The sequence below is a fragment of the Eimeria necatrix genome, genomic scaffold (genome assembly GCF_000499385.1).
Source record: "Eimeria necatrix Houghton genomic scaffold, Enh_scaff244, whole genome shotgun sequence".
NCBI lineage: Eukaryota > Apicomplexa > Conoidasida > Eucoccidiorida > Eimeriidae > Eimeria > Eimeria necatrix.
In genome coordinates, this window is record NW_013653019.1 from 1 (window position 1) to 22,997 (window position 22,997).

At 30.5% G+C, this 22,997-nt stretch overlaps 4 protein-coding genes across 4 annotated transcripts; 1 reads left to right on the forward strand and 3 right to left on the reverse strand.

The window, feature by feature from the left end:
- Positions 1–1,863: 1,863 nt before the first annotated feature.
- ENH_00033470 (hypothetical protein) lies at positions 1,864–1,963 on the reverse strand (the record flags this gene model as incomplete). The annotated part of the gene is given in 3 exon segments (XM_013580274.1): positions 1,864–1,884; positions 1,888–1,900; positions 1,914–1,963. Coding segments are annotated over 3 exon segments (84 nt in total).
- Positions 1,964–2,571: 608 nt separating this feature from the next.
- On the reverse strand, positions 2,572–3,165 carry ENH_00033480 (hypothetical protein; the record flags this gene model as incomplete). Its single annotated transcript, XM_013580275.1, has 1 exon — positions 2,572–3,165. The coding sequence occupies one exon, from the start codon at positions 3,163–3,165 to the stop codon at positions 2,572–2,574; it is 594 nt and encodes a 197-aa protein (XP_013435729.1).
- A 6,678-nt stretch (positions 3,166–9,843) lies between these two features.
- On the reverse strand, positions 9,844–11,396 carry ENH_00033490 (hypothetical protein, conserved; the record flags this gene model as incomplete). Its single annotated transcript, XM_013580276.1, has 2 exons — positions 9,844–10,940; positions 11,078–11,396. The coding sequence occupies 2 exons, from the start codon at positions 11,394–11,396 to the stop codon at positions 9,844–9,846; spliced, it is 1,416 nt and encodes a 471-aa protein (XP_013435730.1).
- A 483-nt stretch (positions 11,397–11,879) lies between these two features.
- On the forward strand, positions 11,880–13,702 carry ENH_00033500 (hypothetical protein, conserved; the record flags this gene model as incomplete). The annotated part of the gene is made up of 3 exons (XM_013580277.1): positions 11,880–12,310; positions 12,538–12,820; positions 13,661–13,702. The coding sequence occupies 3 exons, from the start codon at positions 11,880–11,882 to the stop codon at positions 13,700–13,702; spliced, it is 756 nt and encodes a 251-aa protein (XP_013435731.1).
- Between the last annotated feature and the right edge of the window lie 9,295 nt (positions 13,703–22,997).

Sequence of the window (22,997 nt, forward strand, 5' to 3'; positions counted from 1 at the left end):
GGTTCCACAAGAGCCACTACTAAAAGTTCTTGGTTTCATTTGGAAGTTTAAATTTCCAATTTTGGAATTCATCACCGGCGCTTTTTCCAAAAAACTTTGCCGAGACATCAGCGCAGCTGAAATCACAAAAGAAGTCTTTTATTTTTTATTATTTATTTATTTATTTATTTATTTATTTATTTATTTATTTATTTATTTATTTATTTATTTATTTGTTTATTTAGTTCTTTAATTCATTTAATTGGATTTAGTTTGATTGGTTTAATTTGATTTAGTTTGATTTAATTTGATTTAATTTGATTTGATTTAATTTGATGTAATTTAATTGGTGAAAAGCACTTTGGATTGCAGTTTAATTGTTTGCAGTTGAAGCGAATTAAACTGTTCATTTTAAAGACTTTAAAAATAAATAAAAACAAATAAAAACAAATAAAAACAAACAAAAATAAAAATAAAAATAAAACTAATTTATTTAAAATGCAAAAGCGTTTTAAAAGATATTCTCGGAATTTAAAAAGAGAACAAATTAAAACAAAAAAGAATTCAAATGCGTTATTTCAATTCTGCATTTTTTATTTTAAAATTAATTTTTAAATTAAAAAAAATTATTTATTTCAACTCCAACTTCTCCACTCTAAATTGATTTGAGATAAAATGAAAACAAGTTGGAAAGTAATCAAAAACAAACAAAAAACAAATTAGAAGTAAATTAAAAACAAATCAAAGTAAACTAAAAGTAAATAAAGTAAATTAAAATCAAATAAAAAGTAAATTAAAGTCAAATAACGCAAATTAAAAACAAATAAAAAGTAAACTAAAAGTAAATTAAATTAAAAATAAAGTAAATCAAAAGTAAACTAAAAACAACAAAGTAAATTAAATTAAAATAAAATAAAATAAAATAAAATAAAATAAATAAAAGAATGCAAATGTACACTGCAGCTTTTTCAAGTTCTTGGGCGGCTCATTTGCTGTCTTTTGCTTTTTCGCCGGCTGCCGCCCTTCGTCGCTTTCCGCCTCCTGCAGAAAATAAAATAAAATAAAATAAAATAAATAAAATAAATTTAAATAAAATAAATTAAATAAAATAAATAAAATAAATAAAAAGAAATAAATAAATAATAAATAGTGATTCAATTGAATTAAATGAATTAAATGGATTAAATGAATTAAATGAATTAATTGATTTAAATGAATCAAATGAATAATTAATTTAATCAAATAAATTGAATGAATCAAAAGGATTAAATGAATCAAATAAATCAAATGAAACAACCGAATCAAATAAATCAAATAAATAAAATGAATAATTAAATGAATCAAATGAATAATCAAATGAATCAAATAAATCAAATAAATCAAACAAACATTTAAATAAATAAAATAAATAATTAAATGAATAATCAAATGAATGCCCACGGAGTGCTGGCTTTCCCCTTCCCCCTCTTCTGCCTCTTCTCCCTCTCCTGCTGCTGCTGCTGCTGCTGCTGCTGCTGCTGCTGCTGCTGCTTCATCTTCTTCTTCTTCTTCTTCTTCTTCATTTAATTCGGAAACAATTTTGTCAATTATTTCATTTATTTCTTTTTTGTGTTCTTTCAAACTCTCCGCCTTCACTCCCAACTTCTCCTCCAACTTCTCCCGCGCGCTCTTCCGGCTCATGTCCCTCCAAGTCTCCGCAGTTATCACTTCCCTGAACCCCAAACCCTAAACCCTAAACCCTAAACCCTAAACCCTAAACCCTAAACCCTAAACCCTAAGCGCTAAGCCCTGGGGAGGGCTGGGGGAGAAGGGGCTGGGGTCGCGGAGGCGCGGAGAGGCGCTCAAGGCCCCTCTACCCAAACCCTAAACCCTAAACCCTAAACCCTAAACCCTAAACCCTAAACCCTAAACCCTGGGGGTTTGGCAGTGCGCACCTGAGGTGTTCCTCCGCCTTCACCGGGTCGAAGCTGTTCGCCTCCGCCATTTTGTTGGAAAGACTTCGAAAGACTTTGGAGGACTCGAAGGGCTTTGAAGAGGTTTGAAAAGAATTAATTTGCAAAAATTAATTTGAAAAGAATTAATTTGAAAAGAATAAATTTGAAAAGAATAAAAAGATCTGAAAAGACTCGAAGAGAAGAAGAGAGAACCCGCGGCGGAGGCAGCAGCGCCGAGCCCGAGAAGCTGCGGCGCGGAGTTTGGAAGCTGGAAGTCAAAAGTGGAAATTAAAAAGAAAAATTAAAAGATCTGCGAAGTTCAAAACTGCAAAAGAAGAAAAGAAGTGACGAAATGGCAAAGCCGGGCTGGGGCTTTCTGGCGCGGTGCCCAGGTGTACATACACCCGAAGACGCGCGCGCGGGCGGACAAGTTGAACTGGGTCGATCACTTTAATTCTTTTGGGAATTCAAAAGCGATTTTCGCGCATTTTATTTGTTTTTGTTTCTTCCACTTCTTCTCTTCTTTTGGAAACAGATCTCCGCCGCCGCAGCCGAGACTCGCGAGTTGGCCGCAGCCGCTGGGGCCCCCTGCCCCACATCGCCGCCTCGGAGTCTTCTTTTTCTTTTTTCTTTCTCCAATTTTAATTCAAATTTAATTTTATTTCCACTTTTTCTCCTCATTTAAACTCAAAAACTCCTCTTTTCCCCGCCCCTGCCCCCCAGCCACAGCCAGACTCAATGGAAGCCCCAGCATGGCGCTCTGGCTGCAGCAAGCCGCAAAAAAATTCTCCAAATTAAATCCTGCAGTCCTGCAGCCCCTTCCGCCTTTCCCTGCGGTCTCAGGTGTACGTACACCTCGCCGACTTGAGCTGCAGCAGCAGCGGCAGCAGCAGCAGCAGCAGCAGCAGCAGCAGCAGCAGCAGCAGCAGCAGCAGCAGCAGCAGCGGAGGAATTTTGCGACTCGCGCAGCGCCGCACTGGCTGGAAGGCTGCAGCAGAGAAGCGGCCAAAGACCGAGGAGACGCAAATGAGAGGGCAGCAGCAGCAGCTGCTGCTGCTGCTGCAGCAGCAGCAGCACCTGCAGCAGCAGCAGCAGCAGCAGCAGCAGCAAATGGGGATGCTGCGTTGCTGGCTGGAAGGCAAGAAGACATAAATGTGGAGAAGAAAAAAGAAAAGGAAAAAAAAGAAAAGGCAGCAGCAGCGCAGCAGGTGTCTATACACTCCAGACGCCACGCGTTGGTGAAGCATTTCATCAAATTAAAAACAAAAAGAAAATACAGGTCAAATAAAACAATTCAAACTTGTTTGTTTTTTTGTTTATTTAAAATGCCATTTTGTTTAAATAAATCCTGCCATTTTGTTTAAATAAATCCTGCCATTTTGTTTAAATAAATCCTGCCATTTTGTTTAAATGAATATTTACACAACACCATTTTTAATTGTTTTGTTCTTTAAATTCAAAAATTGTTTTTTTCGTTTTTTTATTGGGAACTTCGCATTTATTTTGGGTTGTTTTATTCTTTGATTTATTCTTTTATTTATTCTTTTATTAGAGCACTTTAATTGCTCATTTATTCCTTTATTCATTTATTCTTTCATTAAATTATTTTAATTACTCATTCATTTTCGATTTATTTATTCTGCAATTAAAAGTGCCAAAATTAAATTAATTAATTCTTTCAACTGTTTATTCTTTGCTCAAAGCGCTTTAACTAGTTTTTAATTAATTCCCAATTTAGCTTTTGTTGAGATCATTTAAACAGCAATTTAATCTTCAATTTATTAAATTTAAACTCCAAATTATTTAAATTACTTTTAAATCACTTTTAAATTACTTTTAAATTATTTTTAAATTATTTTTAAATTACTTTTAAATCGCTTTTAAATTATATTTAAATTATATTTAAATTACTTTTAAATTACTTTTAAATTACTTTTAAATTATTTTAGAATTACTTTTAAATCATTTTTAAATTAATTTTAAATTATTTTATTTTTCCCTCAGAGCCGCTTGCGGCCAAATGGCGGTTTTGGGCGCTGAGACGATAAGGGAAGTCTTCGAGGCTTTGGAGGCGAAAAGCGGCCAAAAAAAAGAAAAAGAAATAAAAAGAAAAGAAGAAAAAGAAATAAAAAGAAAAGAAAAAGAAACAAAAAGAAGAGGAGAAAAAGAAGAAATAAGAGGAAAAGAAGGAGAAAAAGAGGGAGAAAAAGGAGAAGAAAAAGGGAAAGAAGAAGAAGAAAAAGAGGGAAAAGAAGGAGAAAAAGAAGAGATTTCCGAGGCCGAAGAAGAAAAAGAAAAGCCAAAAGTTTTATTTTTATTTGAAAGTGAAAAAAGCGGAAATGGCGAAAGCGCGGGGGACGGGCTTCGGGGTGTACGTACAGCTGCTGGCGCGCGACTTCGCGCGAGCGACGAAGTCATAAAAGTCCTTTTTGAGCGGAAATTTGGAGTTTTTTCGACTTTAAAGACAAATAAAAACAAAATAATTCCAAATTTGAGATTTAATTCCGAAAAAAGTATTCCAAAAAGTCCAAAAACTCCAAAAAACTCGCCAACTTCCTTTTCCGACGCCGCAGCCATCTTCCAAATCCCAAAACCTGCACACCACTCCCTCAACCCCAGGTCCTTTATTTTGTTTTATTTTATTTTATTTTATTTTATTTTATTTCATTTTATTTTATTTGATTTCTCCTTTTATTTCTTTTCTTTTCCTTTTATTTCTTTTCTTTTCCTTTTATTTCTTTTCTTTTCTTTTCTTCCTCTTCTTTTTTCTTCTCCTTGCTTTTTGAGATTTATATTTTTTAACGTTTTTCGAATTAGTTATTTGTAGAGGCTTCACTTTCGCCATTATTTGTTTATTTGTTTATTTGCATATTTGTTTATTTGCGTATTTGTTTATTTGTTTATTTGTTTGTTTGTTTGTTTGTTTGTTTGTTTTTTATTTGTTTATTTGTTTATTTGTTTATTCGTTTGTTTGTTTATTTGTTTATTTGTTTATTTATTTGTTTATTTGTTTGTTTGTTTGTTTGTTTGTTTGTTTGTTCTTTTTTTGGTTTTTATTTTTTCTTTTTCTGTTGATGCCTTTGCCAGCCTAATTCCTCGAGTGGTTGGTTCCTTGACCATTACATGATCAACAAACTATTTATTTATTTATTTATTATTTATTTATTTATTTATCTATTATTTATTTATTTATTTATTTATTTATTTATGTATGTATTTATTTATTTATGTATTTATTTATTTATTTATTTATTTATTTATTTATTTATTATTTATTTATTTATTTGTTTGTTTTCAGATTTGTGTTGGCAGCAGACGGCATTCGCTACGCTTCGAATTTGGGGCTTTTGTTGCACTTGGCGTTTTTTTTAAAAGTCGATTTTTTGTTTTTTGTTTCTGGAGGAGTGGATCCTTTCAATTGGAAAGTTATTGTGAGATTAATTCTTTTAATTCTTTTAATTCTTTTAATTCTTTTTATTGTTTTAATTGTTTTAATTCTTTTGATTCTTTTAATTCATTTGATTCTTTTAATTCATTTGATTCTTTTAATTCTTTGATTCATTAGTGCGTTTGTTCAGTTCATTTAATTCATTTAATTCATTTAATTCATTTAATTAATTTAATTCATTTAGTTTATTTAATTCGTTTAGTTTGTTTAATTCATTAAATGAATTAAATGCACTTTGACTCTCTGTTTTAATTCCTTTAATTCGTTATAAGAAAAGGGAGGCAGCAAAATAAAGAAAAGACTTAAAATTCAATTCAATTTAATTAATTTAATTTAATTAATTTAATTTAATTTATTTAATTAATTTAATTTAATTTATTTAATTAATTTAATTTAATTAATTTAATTTAATTTAATTTAACTTTTGTGTTTTATGTTTAACTCAGAGCCGCAGCAAAGGCCTCCATTTGCTGCTGCCGTTTGCCCAGGGGCCTCCAAACTCTCTTTTGGAGTTTTGCGAAAAAAAAAAATTAATTTTAATTTCCGCAGATCTCCAGGGGCCCCCCTTGGAAGAACTTAAAGGTCTTTTCTTTTCTTTTCTTTTTTTTCTTTTTTATTTTCTTTTTTCTTTTCTTTTCTTTTTTCTTTTCTCTTCTTTCTTTTTCTTTTATTTTCTTTTTTCTTTTCTTTTTTCTTTTTCTTTTTTCTTTTTTTTGGTGGTTGCTGCTCCTTTGGGCTGCTGCTGCTGCTGTTGCTGCTGCTGCTGTTGCTGCTGTTGCTGCTGCTGCTGTTGCTGCTGCTGTTGCTGCTGCTGCTGTTGCTGCTGGTGCTGCTGGTGCTGCTGGTGCTGCAGTTGCTCTTGGTTGACTTTATTTTTTGCTGTCTGTTGGATTTTTATTTATTTGTTTGCCAATGATTTCTTCCTTTATTTATTTGTTTTTTGTTTTGTGCTTCTTCTTCCCATCATTATTTATTATTTATTATTTATTATTTATTATTCATTATTCATTTATCATTTATTATTTATCATTTATTATTTATTATTCATTTTTTAAATTTATTATTCATTTATTATTTATTTATTTTTTACTTGTTATTTACGTATTATCTATTTATCGAAATGATTTGGTTAATTAATTAATTAATTAATTAATTAATTAATTAACTAATTAATTAATTAACTAATTAATTAATTAATTAATTAATTAATTAGTTAATTAATTAATTAATTAATTAATTAATTAATTAATTAGTTAATTAATTAATTAATTAATTAATTAATTAATTAATTAATTAACTAATTAATTAATTAGTTAGTTAATTAACTAATTAATTAATTAATTAATTAATTAACTAATTTATTTATTTATTTATTTATTTTATTTTCAGAAAGAATATCCGGAGAGGCTTGCGAAGGGATTTGCTGCGTTTTGGGCGGCGAGTCAAAAGGGCCTTCTGCTTTGCTGAGAGAAAACTCCCTCAAGTTCGTTCTATTATTTTATTTATTTATTTATTTATTTAATTTAATTTAATTTAATTTAACTAATTTAATTTAATTTAATTTAATTTAATTTAATTTAATTTAATTTAATTTACTTTGGTTTAATTTAATTCAATTCAATTCAATTCAGTTAAATTAAATTAAATTAAAGTGAAATGGATTAAATCAAGTCGAATTGAATTAAAATTAAATTAAACTTAAATTAAAGTGAAATGGATTAAATTGAATTGGATTATATCAAACCGAAATTAAATTAAAATTAGATTAAATCAAATTAAAATTAAAATAAAACAAAATAAAATAAAATAAAATAAATTTGAATTAAATTAAAAATTAAATTAAAATGAATTGTGCAGTTCCCTGTTTTGGAGCACAGGGCCGCAGCTTAAAAGATAATAAATGAAAAGATAATAAATGAAAAGATAATAAATTAAAAGATAATAAATTAAAAGATAATAAATTAAAAGATAATAAATTAAAAGATAATAAATGAAAAGATAATAAATGAAAAGATAATAAATTAAAAGATAATAAATGAAAATGTAATAAATGAAAAGATAATGAAAAGATAGTAAATGAAAAGATAATGAAAAGATAATAAATGGAGGAATAATAAATGGAGGAATAATGAATGAAAAGATAATAAATAAATGAAAGGATAATAAATAAAAGATAACAAATAAATGAAAGGATAACAAATAAATGAAAGGACAATAAATGAAATAAAAGATAATAATAAAAGATAATAATAAAAGATAATAAATAGAAGATAATAAATAAAGGACAATAAATAAAATAAAAGACAATTAAAAGAAAAAACAACAAATGAAAAGACCTCTTGGGTTTTGGCTTTTTGGAATTTGGGAAAAAAAGCTGCGGAGTTCATTTTTGAAATTCGAAAAGACTTTTGAGTTCATTTTGAGAATTAAAAAGTTCATTTTCGAGATTAGAATTGACTTTTGAGTTCATTTTGGCCTTCTTCATTTATTATTCTTTCATTTATTATTTTAATTAATTATTTTAAATCCATTATTTAAATTAATTATTTAATCATTTTAAATTAATTATTTAAATTAATTATTTAAATTAATTATTTTAAATTAATTATTTAAATTAATTATTTAAAATTAATTATTTAATTAATTATTTAAATTAATTAATTAATTAATTAATTAATTAATTATTTAAATTAATTATTTGATTAATTATTTTTTATCAGATTTGCGTTGCCGATGGCGCCTTTTGTGGACTCGCTGAACGTGGGCGTGGCGGGCGGGTTGGCGCTGTCTTTGTTGCGGCCCTTCGTTTTCGAAAAGTTCCAAAAAAAAGTCCAAAAAAGTGAAAAAATAAAACCATTTGGAGCTTTTTTGGACACTTTTGGACCCGGAAATGAACTCCGGAGACAATTCTAGACTCAAAATAAACTCCAAAGTCTTTTTTAATCCCCAAAAATGAACTCTAAAGTCTTTTTAATCCCCAAAAGGAACTCAAAAATCATTTTTAATCCCCGAAATGAACTCAAAAGTCTTTTTTAGTCCCAAAATGAACTCCAAAGGCTTTTTGGACTTCAAAAACGAACTCTGCAGCTTTTTTTGTTTCCAAAACAAATTCGCCAAAAAGAACTCCTTATTCAATAATAATAAAGTTAGTAATTATTATATAATTATCGTAATATAATATAGTTTAATAATAACAATAAATAATAATAATATTATAAATAATAATATTAATAATAAATAATAGTAATAATAGTAAAAATAATAATGGATATGTTGTAAGACACATGTGTGTGCTAGGGTGTATGTACAGGACTCTGTTTAGATTTAAATTTGAATTTATTTAAAATTGCATTTATTTGAATTAAGTTTGTATTTATTTAAGTTTGTATTTACTTGAATTTGTACTTATTTGAGTCTGCATTTATTTAAATTTGCATTTATTTAAATTTGCATTTATTTAAATTTGTAATTATTTCTCATTTATTTGCGTCTTCTCATTTGCAAATTCTCCGCCTTGGGAAATGTAATTTACATTTGATTTATTTTATTTTTTATTTTTTAAAGATGTTGAATGCATGCAAGTGGCTTTAGTTGTCTTGATTGCAGATTTAAATAATTAAAAGACAATTTACGCCAATTAATCCACAAAATTGAAACAAAAAACCTTTTTCTGTTCTTCTCAACACCACTTTTATATAAATGCGTTTATTAATTTCTAACTTCAACAACGGGCTGTACGTACACCTGGTGGGGTGTACGTACACCTGGCTGGGGTGTACGTACACCTGGCTGGGGTGTACGTACACCTCACGAGTCGCCGAGTGCAGTTTCGCTTTCGTTTTTTCGAAAAGTTCTTCTCAAATTATTTTTATTTGCGAAAAGAACTTCAAATAATTTCAAAAAAGAAAAATCGAAAAAACAAAACTGGAAATGAAACGCAGCGGCCCGCATCAATTCTTTTCTTTTTTCTCTTTTGAACTTCAAATTCCATTTTAATTCCATTTTAATTCCATTTTAATTTCATTTTAATTTAATTTTAATTCAAATTTAATTTAATTTAATTTTAATTCAATTCAACTTTAAATGAATTAAATCGCCAAAAAGTGCCAACTTCGAACGACTGGCGCTGCTGGCGGTTCGCAGGTGACCACTGGTCTGTCTGTACGTACACCCCAGTTCCTCCCGAGATGAAAAGAAATCAGTTTTCACTTTTGCGAACTTTTATAATTCGAACTGCAGCAGCAGCAGCAGCAGCAGCAGCAGCAGCAGCAGCAGCAGCAGCAGCAGCAGCAGGAGCGGGAAATCAAATAAAAACTTTGGAAAAATTCATCGAAGTGAAGCCGAAAAGAAACAAACAAACAAACTACAAACAAATGAGTTCAGCGCACACCCCAGCTGTACGTACACCCCAGCTGTACGTACACCTGAGGTGTACGTACACGTGAGGTGTACGTACAGCTGAGGTGTACGTACACCTGAGCTTCAGGTGTCTTCTTGGAAGTTTTGTTTCGTCAAAAGTCTTTTTGGAATTGGCTTTCCGTAGTTCTTCGCTTCTGCTGCTACCAGTGCAGCAAGTCGCTCGATTTCCCGCGAGGCGTGCATGCACACCGGGCCCTTCCCTGCTGCTGCTGCTGCTGCTGCTGCTGCTGCTGCTGCTGCTGCGGGGGCAGCAGCGGCGTCCCCGGCGCTGCTGCTTCTGCTGCTGTCTGCTGCTCTGCTGCGGGGCCTCAGCAGCTCCGGCGCAGCAGCTTCGGGTGTATGTACACCTCGCTTCTCGAACCCGCTGCTGCTGCTGCGCCGCCCCGAGAGAACTTCCGAATCCTCGCTGCTGCTGCTGCTGCTGCTGCTGCTGCTGCTGCTGCTGCTGCTGCTGTCAGCAGCAGCAGCAGCAGGGCTGTGCGGCTCCTGCTGCTGTGCTGCAGTGTCTGCACACGAGGGCCTGTAAGGCTTTCCATAGCGAGCTGCGATGTCGATGCTGCTTTGCTGCATGCGCTTTGCTGCTGTCAGCTTCCTTGCTGCTGCTCTGCCGCTGCTGCTGCTGCTGCTGCTGCTGTCGACAGGCGAAGCCGAAACGCGCTGCTGCTGCTGCTGCTGCTCCTGCTGCTGCTCCTGCTGCTGCTGCTCCTGCTGCTGCTGCTGCGGGTGCTGCTGCTGTTCTTGTTGCGGCTGCGGGCGGTGTTCGTGCCGCGGGTGCTGCTGCTGCTGCTGCTGCTGCTGCTGCCTGTGTTCCTGCTGCAGCAGCAGCAGCTGCTGCTGCTGCTGCTGCGTGTGGGCCTTGTCTATTTGTCTTTCGAAAAACAATTTCAGCTGAGACACCCGAGAGGGACACCTGAGGGGCCCTGGGGAGTCTTTTTGGGAAAAGTTGAAATTCAAAGAAGTCTCTTTCTCGAGGCCCGAAGCCTCTTTGCTGCTGCTGCTGCTGCTGCTGCTGCTGCTGCTGCTGCTGCTGCTGCTGCTGCTGCTGCTGTCTGTTTCATTTGCTTCTCTGTTTGCGGCGCTGCTGCTGCAAGACTCTGGCGGAAGTTGCATGTCCTGGGGTGTACATACACCTCGCGGCGTGGCGGTAGAGCGGCTGCCGTCTGTTGCAAATAAAAATAAAACAGTTTTATAAATATTTCATTTTAATAATAACAATAATAATATAAGTGCAAATTAATATTAATATTCATTTATATATTTGTTTATACATTTGTTTGTTTAATTTTAAACTCCTCACCTTCACTGTTTTCACTTGTTTGCTCTACTCCGCTGCTGCTGCTGCTGCTCGGCTCTGCATCCGCTGCTGCAGCAGCAGCAGCAGCAGCAGCTGCTGCTGCTGCTGCAGCAGCAGCAGCAGCGGGAGAGAGATCTGCAGTTGGCGGCGGCAGCAGCTGTGCAGTTCCCTCGGGGTCTTGTGCGTGGGGATCGAGTGGGGGGTGGTTATTTGAGTTGAATTCCTTCTGCGGCGAATCGGCAGCAGCAGCAGCAGCAGCAGCAGCAGCAGCAGCAGCAGCAGCAGAAGGGTCGAAAGAATTGCAAAGAGAAGAAGAAGCCATTTGGGAAAGGGCCCGGCGGCCGCCCCGCCTCGGTCTTGGCAGGCGCTGCCGAAAGGCGTCTGGGGTGGCGGCGGGCTGCGGGCGGAAGCGCGGCGCGAATTCGGGAATTGAAGTCGAATTTGGAGTTGAAAAAAGAAATGACGGAGAAATTAATTGGAAAAAAGGGAAAAGGCGGAGTTTGAGCGGCGAAACTGCGAAGACTGCGGAAACCACGCGGAGAGTGGCGGCGGCGGCAGCAGCCCGCGCGCCGCGGTGCGATGGGCGCGGAAAAGACGGAGAAAAAGACAAGGCCGGAGTAAAATGCAAAAAGAAACGCAAAGGGAATTCAATTCCCTGCAGACGCGAAGAAACAAAAGTGGTTTCCGGAGGAACTCGCGGAGCGGCGGGGGCGGTCGATGCGCGGCCGCGCGGTGTCCATACACCGCGCGCATGCAGGCCGCGCCGGCAAGAACGGAAAGCTGCAGATTTTTGCAAAAAGAAAAGATGTGGGAGCCGTTTGAGAAGTTGTGGAGTTCCCCGCGGGAACTTTCTTTGATTTTGGCCTGCGAATATGCCGATTCCTTCAGCAGCTTCGCGCTGGACTACGTGTTGGTGTTGTACTTGAGCGCGGGCTTCGGGCTGAGCGACGTGGCCGCCAGCTGGGTCTACGGACTCTACGGCTTTTCCTGTTTGTTTTTCGGCCTTTTTTTCGGCCCTTTCGTCGATTTTCTCGGAGTCCGGACTTCCCTGCTGCTCGGAACTGCAGCTTCCTTCGCCGCCCGCCTGCTGCTGGTCTTCGCCGCCGACAGCGTCGCTCTCTTCATCGCTCTCTTGGCTCTTTTGCCGATGGCTGTGGCGCTCACCGCCAACGTTTTGAAGTTGGCCGTGCGGCGCTTTTCCGCAGCGGGCTCTCGCGCCTGTGCCTTCGACTGCTCGTAAGTCTTGCAAAGTTGCAAACTTGCAAAATTGCAAAAGTTGAAAAAGTTGAAAAGTTGGAAAAGTTGGAAAAGAAGTTGCGGGGCGGAGACGGGACTTGTTGGGAGTTGTTGTTTGGATTTTTCTCTTTCTTTTGAGCCCTCGTTGGCTGCTTTTTTCGTTTCTTTTTATTTTCTTTTTTCATTTTCTTTTTCATTTTCTTTCGATTTCAACTCCAACTCCGCAGATACCTCGTCACCAACTCCGCGGCCCTCAGCGCCGCCCTTCTCCTCACAGCCACCCGCGCTATGGTGCCCCCCATGGGCCAGCCTTTCCGCCCTTACCTCTTTTTCGCCTGTCTCCCCGGGCTGCTGCAGTTCGTCCTTTGCTGCTTCCTCAGAGACTCTCCTGCTGCTGCTGCTGCTCCTGCTGCTCCTGCTGCTGCTGCTGCTGCTGCTGCTGCTGCTGCTGCTGCGGAGCAGCAGCAGCTGCTGCAGCAGCAAATGGAACCCGAAAGCTCGCCTTTGAACGTGAGTTCTGGCAAATTGAAGGGGATAATGCCAAGTCAACTAACTGGATCTTTATTTTTATTTTTATTTTTATTTTTATTTTTATTTTTATTTTTATTATTTTTAATTCAATTGTTTGTTTGTTTTAAAATGGAAAATAAATAAATTTAAACCTCCAATGGAATTTAAAACTTCAATGGAAAATAAATAAATTTAAAACTCCATTTTGTGGCATTTCACTTTATCTGACCAACTTCAAGTGTACGTACACCCGACTGCTCCCGCCGCAGCCGCCTCTCTTCTCCGTTTTCGATTTTAATTATTCGAAGACCATCAAATTCATTTATTATTATTTATTTATTTATTATTTATTATTTATTAATTTATTATTTATTTATTTATTTATTTATTTATTTATTTATTTATTTATTTATTTTTAGATCCTGAGGGAGACTCTGGCCTCTCGTCGGCTGTGGCGGTTTTTGGCGGTGTCGACGGCGGTGTGTTGCGGTGGGGCAAAAAGTGTTTTTAAATGAATTTAAATTCATTTTAATTAATTTTAATTATTTTAATTTATTTTAATTTATTTTAATTTATTTTAATTCATTTAAACTCAATTAAACTCCTTTTTGGCCCCTTTTAACTCCGTTTTTTGCGCTAAATTACTCTGAATTGCCTTTAAAGTGTTTTAAATTGTTTTAAATTCATTTAAATTGTTTTAAATCCATTTAAACTCATTTAAATTCATTTAAATTGTTTTAAATTCATTTAAATTCATTTTCCATTTTGCAGGAGTCGGAAGTGTTCTCCGGTGAGCCCCTTTTTCGTCTCCGCCGAATTTCGTCTTTTTATTTTCCGCAGACATTTCGGCAGCACTTTCCCCAAAGTCTTCACTCGCTGTGAGACTTTAATCATTTTAAATCATTTTAAATCATTTTAAATTCATTTAAATCATTTTAAATGATTTTAAATCATTTTAAATTCATTTAAATCACTTTAAATCATTTTAAATCACATTTAAATCATTTTAAATCATTTTAAATTCATTTAAATCACTTTAAATTCATTTAAATCATTTTAAACCATTTTTAATTCATTTACATCATTTCAAATTCATTTAAATCATTTTAAATCATTTTTACTCATTTTAAATTCATTTAAATCATTTTAAATCATTTTGAATTCATTTAAATCATTTTAAATCATTTTAAATTGATTTAAATCATTTTAATTTCTTTAATCATTTTAAATCTATTTTAAATCCATCTGAATCATTTTAAATCTACTTATTTTACTATTTCAAATCCAAATTAAATCTTAAAATAAAATCTTAAAATTAAATCCTTTTAAATACAACAAATTAGAAAATAAGAAAATTTAAAAATGCATTTCGGCGTTTCAATTTCCGTCAAAACCAAAACACTGAAAATCAACAAATTAGAAAAAAGAATAATTTACAATTTATTATTTAATTTATTTTACAACTTCAATTTAATTTGAAATTAATTTAAATTAATTTGAAATTAATTTGAAATTAATTTAAGTTCATTTAAAATTAATTCAGAATTAATTTTAAATTTGATTTCGAACTGCATCTTAAACAAAATATACAAAATAAACAAAGTAATCAAAATAAACAAAGTTAAATTAATTAAATTAAATTAAATTAAATCAAGTAAGCTCAAATGATTTCAATTAAATCAAATCGAGGAAATTAAATTAAATGCAACTAAACACTAATTAAACCAAATAAGACTAAACAAGAACTGAAATGAATTAAACAAATAAACAAAACAAAATAAATAAAATAAATAAAATAAACAAGATAAATAAAACAAAATAAAATAGAACAAAATAAAATAAAATAAAATAAAATAAAATAAAATAAAACAAAAGAATTAAATTGCATTAATTGATTTGCTGCAGCAATTTCTTCGGAGTCTCCTTACGAGTTGCTGCTGTCGATAAATCCATTTTTGATTTCTTCTTTTCTTCCTTTTTTTTCTTTTGCTTCCAAACACATTAGTGTTTTTAATTCTCTCATTTTGGTGAGTTTATTTAATTATTTATTTAATTGTTTATTTAATTATTCATTTAATTGTTTATTTAATTGTTTATTTAATTGTTTTAATTCTTTTGTTGCATTTAATTTAAGTCTTTTGTTTATCTAATTGTCTTTTAATTCCATTTTGTTTCATTCTCTCATCTTTTAAATTCTCTTTTTCTTCTCCCGCTTTTCAACAAATTAATTCTTTTAATCCTTTTATTTATTTAATTCCTTTTATTCATTTAACTCTTTTTATTTATTTCTTTTTATTTGTTTTTATTTGTTTGATTCTTTTTATTTATTTAATTCTTTGTATTTGTTTAATTTTTTCTATTTATTTAGTTCTTTTTGTTCATTATTATATGCATTTTATTTGGTTGTTTATTTATTTATTTATTTATTTATTTATTTATTTATTTATTTATTTATTTATTTATTTTATTTACTTATCTACTTTTAAATGCCATTATTGTCAGTTGCATTTCTTTACTTTCTTAATCGCCACTAATCCGGTTCTCCTTTGCTGCTGCTTGAAGTGGTTTGCTGCTGCTGCTGCTGCTGCTGCTGCTGCTGCTGCTGCTGCAGTGCTTTTGAATTGCTGCTGCGCCTGCTGCTGCTGCTTTCTGGAGCCTGGCTGCTGCAGCTATTTTTTTCTCTTTTTAAACTGTCTTAATTTTTGTTTATTATTGAAATAATTTTATTTCCATTTATTTTTATTTTTATTATTATGGTGTTCCTCTCTCTCTTATCCGTTATTTCTTTTTTTACTTTTTATTTCTATCATTTATTTATTTTTAATCTCTTACTTGTCATTTGTCATTTGTATTTATTTCACTAACTGTTTGGCCTATTTCTGCTTTTTATCTAATTATTTATTTATTTAATTATTTATTTATTTATTTTTTAAATTTAATTTTATTATTTAGAACTTGTCTTGTAATTTAATGCTTTTGCGTTTTTGTTTTTGCCTTTAGGGAACTTCCATCTCTTCCGTTTCTTTATTTGTTTTGGTAAGTAGCCAACAATGATAATTAATGATAATTAATAATAATAATAATAATAATAATAATAAATAATAATTCTAATAATAATAATAATTATTATAATTAATAACACTAATAATAAGAATTAACAATTATAATTAATAAAACCAATAATAATAATAAATAAGAATTCTGATAAATAAAAGTAATAATAATAATTAATAAAACTAATAACAATAACAATAACAATGATAATAATAATTCTAACAACTAAAACTAATAATAATAATAATTAAAACTAATAATAAAAGTAAATCTAATAATAATAATAATAATAATAATAATAATAATAATAATAATAAATAATACTAATACTAATAATAATAATAATAATAATAATAATAATAATAATAATAATAATAATAGTAAGAATAAGAATAACAACAATTAAAATGAGAATAATCAAAATAGGGATAAGAATATATTAAAAAAGAAAAAGAATAACTGCAAGCCAGCTGGTGAGGTGTACGTACACCCGAAGCTGGCGCATGCAGTGGCTGCAGTTGGGGTGTACGTACACCTGAACGTGCAGGCGCTGAGCCCTTCTTTTTTCGGATCTTTTTTTTGCATTTTAATTTTCACTTTTGGAGAAATGATTTGGGCCCCTAGACTGCTCCAGCTTTCTGTTGAGGCAAGACATTTATTTATTTATTTATTTATTTATTTATTTATTTATTTATTTTTTATTTGTTTGTTAATTTCATTTGTTTTACTTGATTTGTTTGATTTATTTAACTCATTTGTTTGTTCAATTTGTTTAATTTATTTAATTTATTTAATTTGTTTAGTTTGCTGGTTTATTATTATTCAGTTAATTCTTTTGTTTCTGTTCATGGGAGATACGGAATCAAATTCTTTTATTATTTATTTTTTTTTTAATTTTTTTAATTTGTTTCGCTGATTTATATTTTTATTTGATTTATTTTAATTCAATTAATTCATTTGTTTCTGTTGACACGAGATATTAAATTCATTTAACTTTTAAAAGTGAATTTAATTTTTTATTTAATTGTTTCTGCTGATGTGAAAAATTAAAAGTTTTATTTATTTCTTTTAAATTGGAATTTGTTGAATAATAATTTAATCAAATGATTTCTTTTGTCGAGATGAAAACTAAATAAACTTTTTATTTCTTTTTAATCTGAGTTAATTTATTTTTGATATATTTATTTGTAATTACTTTAATTCATTTATTTATTCATTTATATTTATATTTCATTATTTAAACAACTTAATTATTTGATTTATAATTTGATTTACTAACTTGCATGATTTATATTTTGTTTAATAATTATTTGATTTTCATTTTTATTTTAAATTGGACTAATTGGCTTATAGTTGAATTGCTTGGTTTACAATTTAATTGTTTATTTAATATTATTATTTAAAAAATAATAATGATTAAAAATGATAATAAAGTTTAACTTATTAATTAAAGTACTTTATTTATTTCTAAATAAAGTTTATTAATTAAAATAATTTATTTATTTTTAAATTATTTCTTTTTTTTTATTCAGGCTGCTGACGAAGGGCGAGAAGGCACTGGTGCGTTTCTGCTGCTGCTGCTGCTGCTGCTGCTGCTGCTGCTGCTGCTGCACCACAAGCAGCAGCAGCAGCAGCAGCAGCAGCAGCAACAGTAGTGGAAGTTAATAAAGTTGTTAAACCAAAAGAAAACAAATTAAATTGAATTAAAAAACAATTAATTTTATTTGACAAAATATATTTTTCAGTTTTGGCTCTTTCTCTTCACTTCTTTCTCCAATTAATTAATTCAAATAAACCAAATTCATTTAATTAAATAAATCAAATCAAACTAATTAAATTAAATAAAACTAATTAAACTTAATCAAACTAAATCAAATTAAGCCAAATCAAATCAAATCAAATCAAACTAAGTAAATTAAATCAAATTAAGTCAAATCAAACTAATTAAATCAAATCAAATTAAATCAAATTAAATCAAATTAAATCAAATCAAATCAAACTAATTAAATCAAATCAAAATAATTAAATCAAATCAAACTAATTAAATTAAATTAAATTAAATTAAATCAAACTAATTAAATAAATAAAAGAAATAAAAAATGAATTATTTAATTTATAAAACACTTTTTAGTTTTGGCGCTTTCTGCAATTCCGCGTTACCTCGCGAGGCTCTTCGCCGGCGGCACTTCCGGCTATTTGCTCCAACGCTTTTGTGAGTTTTATTTATTTATTTATTTATTTATTTATTTATTTATTTATTTATTTTATTTAATTAATTTATTTATTTAATTTAATTTAATTTAATTTAATTAATTTAATTAGTTTAATTCAAATTAATTTAAATTAATTTAATTAGTTTAATTCAAATTAATTAATTTAATTTAATTTAATGTATTAATGTATGGATTCATTTAATTCGTGGGAGTTGAAAACATCGGATTACAATTTGTTTATTCATCTCATTTTATTTATTTATTTATTTATTTATTTATTTATTTAATCATCTAATTAATTAATTTATCAATTCATTATTTTCTAATGAATTAATAAATTAGTTAATTAATTAACTCATTTATTTATCTAACTAATTTATTATCTAATTACTTAATTAACTAATTAGCTAATTTATTTATTTAAGTAATTTAATTAATTAATTTATTTATTTTTCCAATTAAGTAATTTGTTCATTATCGAATTAATTTATTTATTAATCTGATTAGTTAATTAATTGATTAATTTATCAAATTAAACAATTTGTTTATTATCTAATTAATTAATTATTTATCTAATTATTTATTTATTTAATTTATTTGATTTATTTATTTATTTATTTATTTATTTATTTATTTATTTATTTATTTATTTATTTAATTTATTTATTTAATTTACTTCTGCAGGCGCTGACGCGGCTCACTGCGACGAAGGCCGCAAATTGTGGTTTTGGATTGGAGGCATTTCGAGTGCGTTTTTAATTCTTAATTTTAATTTAATTTAATTTAATTTTAATTTAATTTAATTTTAATTTAATTTAATTTAATTTAATTTAAATTTAATTTAATTTTATTTAATTCAATTTAATTCAATTTAACTTAATTTCATTTAATTTTGAATTTGTTTTTTGTTTTAATCAATTTGAAGTTTCGGGGAATTAAAATGATAAAGTGGATTGAAGGAATAAAAGCCAAAAATAATCGAAAGAGAATTCACCAATTTATAAAACGAATCCAAAATAATTAAAATAATTAAATAATTAAATAATTAAAATATTCAAATAATTGAAATAATTAAAATAATAAATAACTAAAATAATTAAGTAATTTAAATAATTTAAAAATTAATTAAAATGCGATAAAACGAAGCTTCCGCCCAATTTGAAGTTTTAATTTTTTTAAATTACTTTTCAATTCGTTTCCATTTTTAATTTCAATTTTATTTTCTTTTTATTTTCTTTCTATTTTCTTTTTATTTTCTTTCTATTTTCTTTTTATTTCTTTTTTTATTTTCCTTTTATTTCTTTTTATTTTGCATTTATTTTCTTTTTATTTTCTTTTTATTTAAATTCGTTCCACTTCCTTCCATTTCCCTGCATTTCTTTCACTTCATTTTAATTTCAATCTCTCCTATTCCATCAATTTAATTTATTTCAATTTAAATTATTTAATTTTATTTTATTTAATTTAATTTTAAATTTTTAAATTTAATTTTATTTTATTTTTAATTTTGCTTCTCAGCTGCCACTCCGATTTCTCTAATTGTCTTTCGCCGGTGGCTGAATCCAGGTGAGCAAAAGAACTTGAAATCAAACTAAATTAAATCAATTAAATTAATTAAATTAAATTAAATTAAATTAATTAAATTAAATTAATTAAATTAATTAAATTAAATTAATTAAATTGAATTCATCAAATTAAATTAATTCAATTAAATGAAATATTAAAACTGGTTTAAATCTTAAATCGCGCTGCGCTGAGGTGTACGTACAGCCCAGGACGAGGAGCAGCGGCTGCGGCTTTTGGAGGAAAAGAAAATTTTGAGGGAAATATTTTAAATAAAAAAAGAAATAAATAATTAATTAATTGGAATTAATCAATTAATTCCAATTAATTAATTAATTGGAGTTAATTAATTGGAATTAATTAATTAATTCCAATTAATTAATTACTTCCAATTAGTTCTTTTCGTTTGCAAACCATCACTTCGACTTTCGGCTAAACAGCTCTTTTTTCCTTTTGCAAAACTTTAAAGACTTCCGCCGCTTTTGCTGCTGCAGCAGATGCTGCTGCTGCTGCTGCTGCTGCTGCTGTGCTGCTGCTGCTGCTGTGCTGCTGCTGCTGCTTTTGCTGCCAGCAACCGCCGCGCACTAACCATATGCATGCAGCAGCAGCTATTGCAGCAGCAGCAGCAGCAGCTGCTGCTGCTGCTGCAGCTGTTAACTCTGCAGCAGCAGCTGCTAATGCAGCAGCACCAGCAACAGCAGCTGCTAATGCATTAGCGGCAGCAGCAGCAGCAGCTGCTGCTGCTCATGCAGCAGCAGCAGCAGCAGCTGCTGCTAGTGCAGCAGCAGCAGCAGTTGCTGCTGCTAATTTTAAATTGCTTTTGAAGTTCCTCCAAAATTCAGTTTTTGGGTTTTTCAAAACTTCCAAGAACTTTCCAAACTTCTCAGTTTTACTTTTCATTTTATTTCATTTTATTTTATTTTATTTTATTTTATTTTATTTCGTTTGAGTTTCTTTTCTTTTCTTTTTTCTTTTGGTGTTGTCTTTTATTTTATTTCCTTTTCCTTTTTCTTTTCCATTTGTCTTTTATTTGTTTTATAATTTTAATCATTTTAAAATTAAATTTATTTTAAATTTCTTTTTTATTTATTTCGGATTTGAAGATTCTTGAAGTTGCTTTCCGAGGCTGCTGTGGACCGCCGTGTACTGCACAAAAAATAAAATAAAAATAAAACAAAAATGAAATAAAAAGAAAATAAAAAGAAAATAAAAATAAATATACATAGTTGGCTTTTATTGCTTCTTATAATTCTTTTATAATTCTTTTATAATTCTTTAACAATTCTTTTATAATAAAAGTAAATAGTTGGCTTTTATTATTTCTTATAATTCTTTTATGATTCTTTTATAATTCTTTTTTAATTCTTTTGTAATTCTTTTAATTATCTGGGATCGTGTGGGATCGTGTGGGATCGTGTGGGATCGTGTGGGGTCTTGTGGGATCGTGTGGGATCGTGTGGGGTCGAGTGGCACAAAAGGATACTTGAAAGGATCCAAGATTTCTTTATTTCTTCAATTAAAAAGAATTAAAAAAAGAATAGAAAATAATTATAAAAAGGATGAAGAATTAAGAAGAATTAAAAAGAATTAAAAAGAATTAAAAGGAATTAAAAGGACCTGAAAAGAATTTAAAGAAAATAAAAAGCATTAAAAAGAATTAAAAGATTTAAAATTAAATTAAAAACTAAAACAATTAAAAAAGAATAAAAGCAGAAAATAAAAATCAAAAAAAGAACAAAAGGCGCCAAAAATGGAACAAAAAAACAGTTTTTTCTCCCTTTTGAATTCTGCTTTCATTTCCTGTTTTTCAAGTAAACAAATAAATAAATAAATAAACCAATAAATAAGCTAATTAATTAATTAATTAAAACAAATAAATAAACAAATAAATAAATAAATAAATAAATAAATAAATAAATAAATAAATAATAAATTACTTTATTTACACATCTGTCTACGCAGCTGCTTTCGCCGGCCTCCAGAATTTCCTTTTTGACATTTGGAATGCAGCGGGACCAACAAGTGTCTTGCATCCTGAATTTAAAATAAATAAATAAATAAATAAATAAATAAATAAATAAATAAATAAATAAACAAATAAATAAATAAATAAATAAATTAATTAATTAATTAATTGGTTAATTCATGTTGGAGAGTTGAGGGGAGGATTTGGAGAATTTAAAAAACCAAAAATCGAAAAAATTGGATTTGGAAGAGCCTATCAAATAATCCAATTGTAAATTAAACAAACAAACAAACAATAAACAAACAAACACATAAATAACTAAACAAATAAATAAATAATAAATAAATAAATAAATAAATAAACAAATAAATAAATAAATAAATAAATAAATAAATAAATAATTAATAATAAATAAAAAGAAATAAAAGAAATAAAAGAAACAAAAACAGAGGCGAAGAAGAATGCCTACGTTGGGGTGTCACTACAGCTGGCATCACTATAAAGTGGAAATTGGGTCCAAAAATTCGAATTTTGGATTAAAATGATCCAAAAAGTGCGCAGAAGAAGAATAAAGGCAGCAGAAGAAGAATAAAGTGAAAATAAATGATTTAGAGTTTTAAAAAGCCTCCAAAAATAAAAAAACTGCGAAATTAATTCCTTTCCAGCTTCCCACCGGCGGTACATGTCGCTGAGCCCCAGCAGCTCCACCAGCGCCAGCTGCGCCGGGTCTGCGGCTTCCGCGGCCATTTCGCCTCCAAAAAGGCCCAAATTCGCCGCTTTTGGACTTTTTTTGAACTCCAAAAGCTTTTCGAAGTTCAAATTGCAAAAAAGAAGAAAAATAAAACCCAAAAACGCGAAAAACGGCCGCTTTTGGCCCCGGAGCTGCATGCGCAGCCCCGCGCGGCGCCGCCGCGCGGGGCTGAGGGGCTGAAGACTTCCTTTATTTCTTTTGTTTCCTTTATTTGCTTTTATTTGCTTTTACTTCTTTTTATTTCTCTTTTGTTTTCTTTTATTTGTTTTTATTTCTTCTTTTTGTGCAGTTGGGGCTTTTCAGACTCCGCTGGGAGCTCCGGCGAGTCTCGCGGGGATCTTCTTTGCAGAATTCGATTTTCGGGAGTTTTCTTCTTCTTCTTTGCTCCCCAGACTCCCCTTGAAGTTTATTTTCATTTATTTATTCTTTATTATTCATTTATTGTTTTATTCTTCTTTTATTCTTCTTTTATTCTTCTTTTATTCTTCTCTTCGTTTCTTTCTTCGGGTGTCTGCACATACACCGCAGACAGCCCACCTTCTCGGGTGTATCTGCACCTCCGGCCTTCACTTCTTTCTTTTCGCGCTTTCTTTCAATTCAAACTTTCAACTTCAATTTAAATGTTCTAAG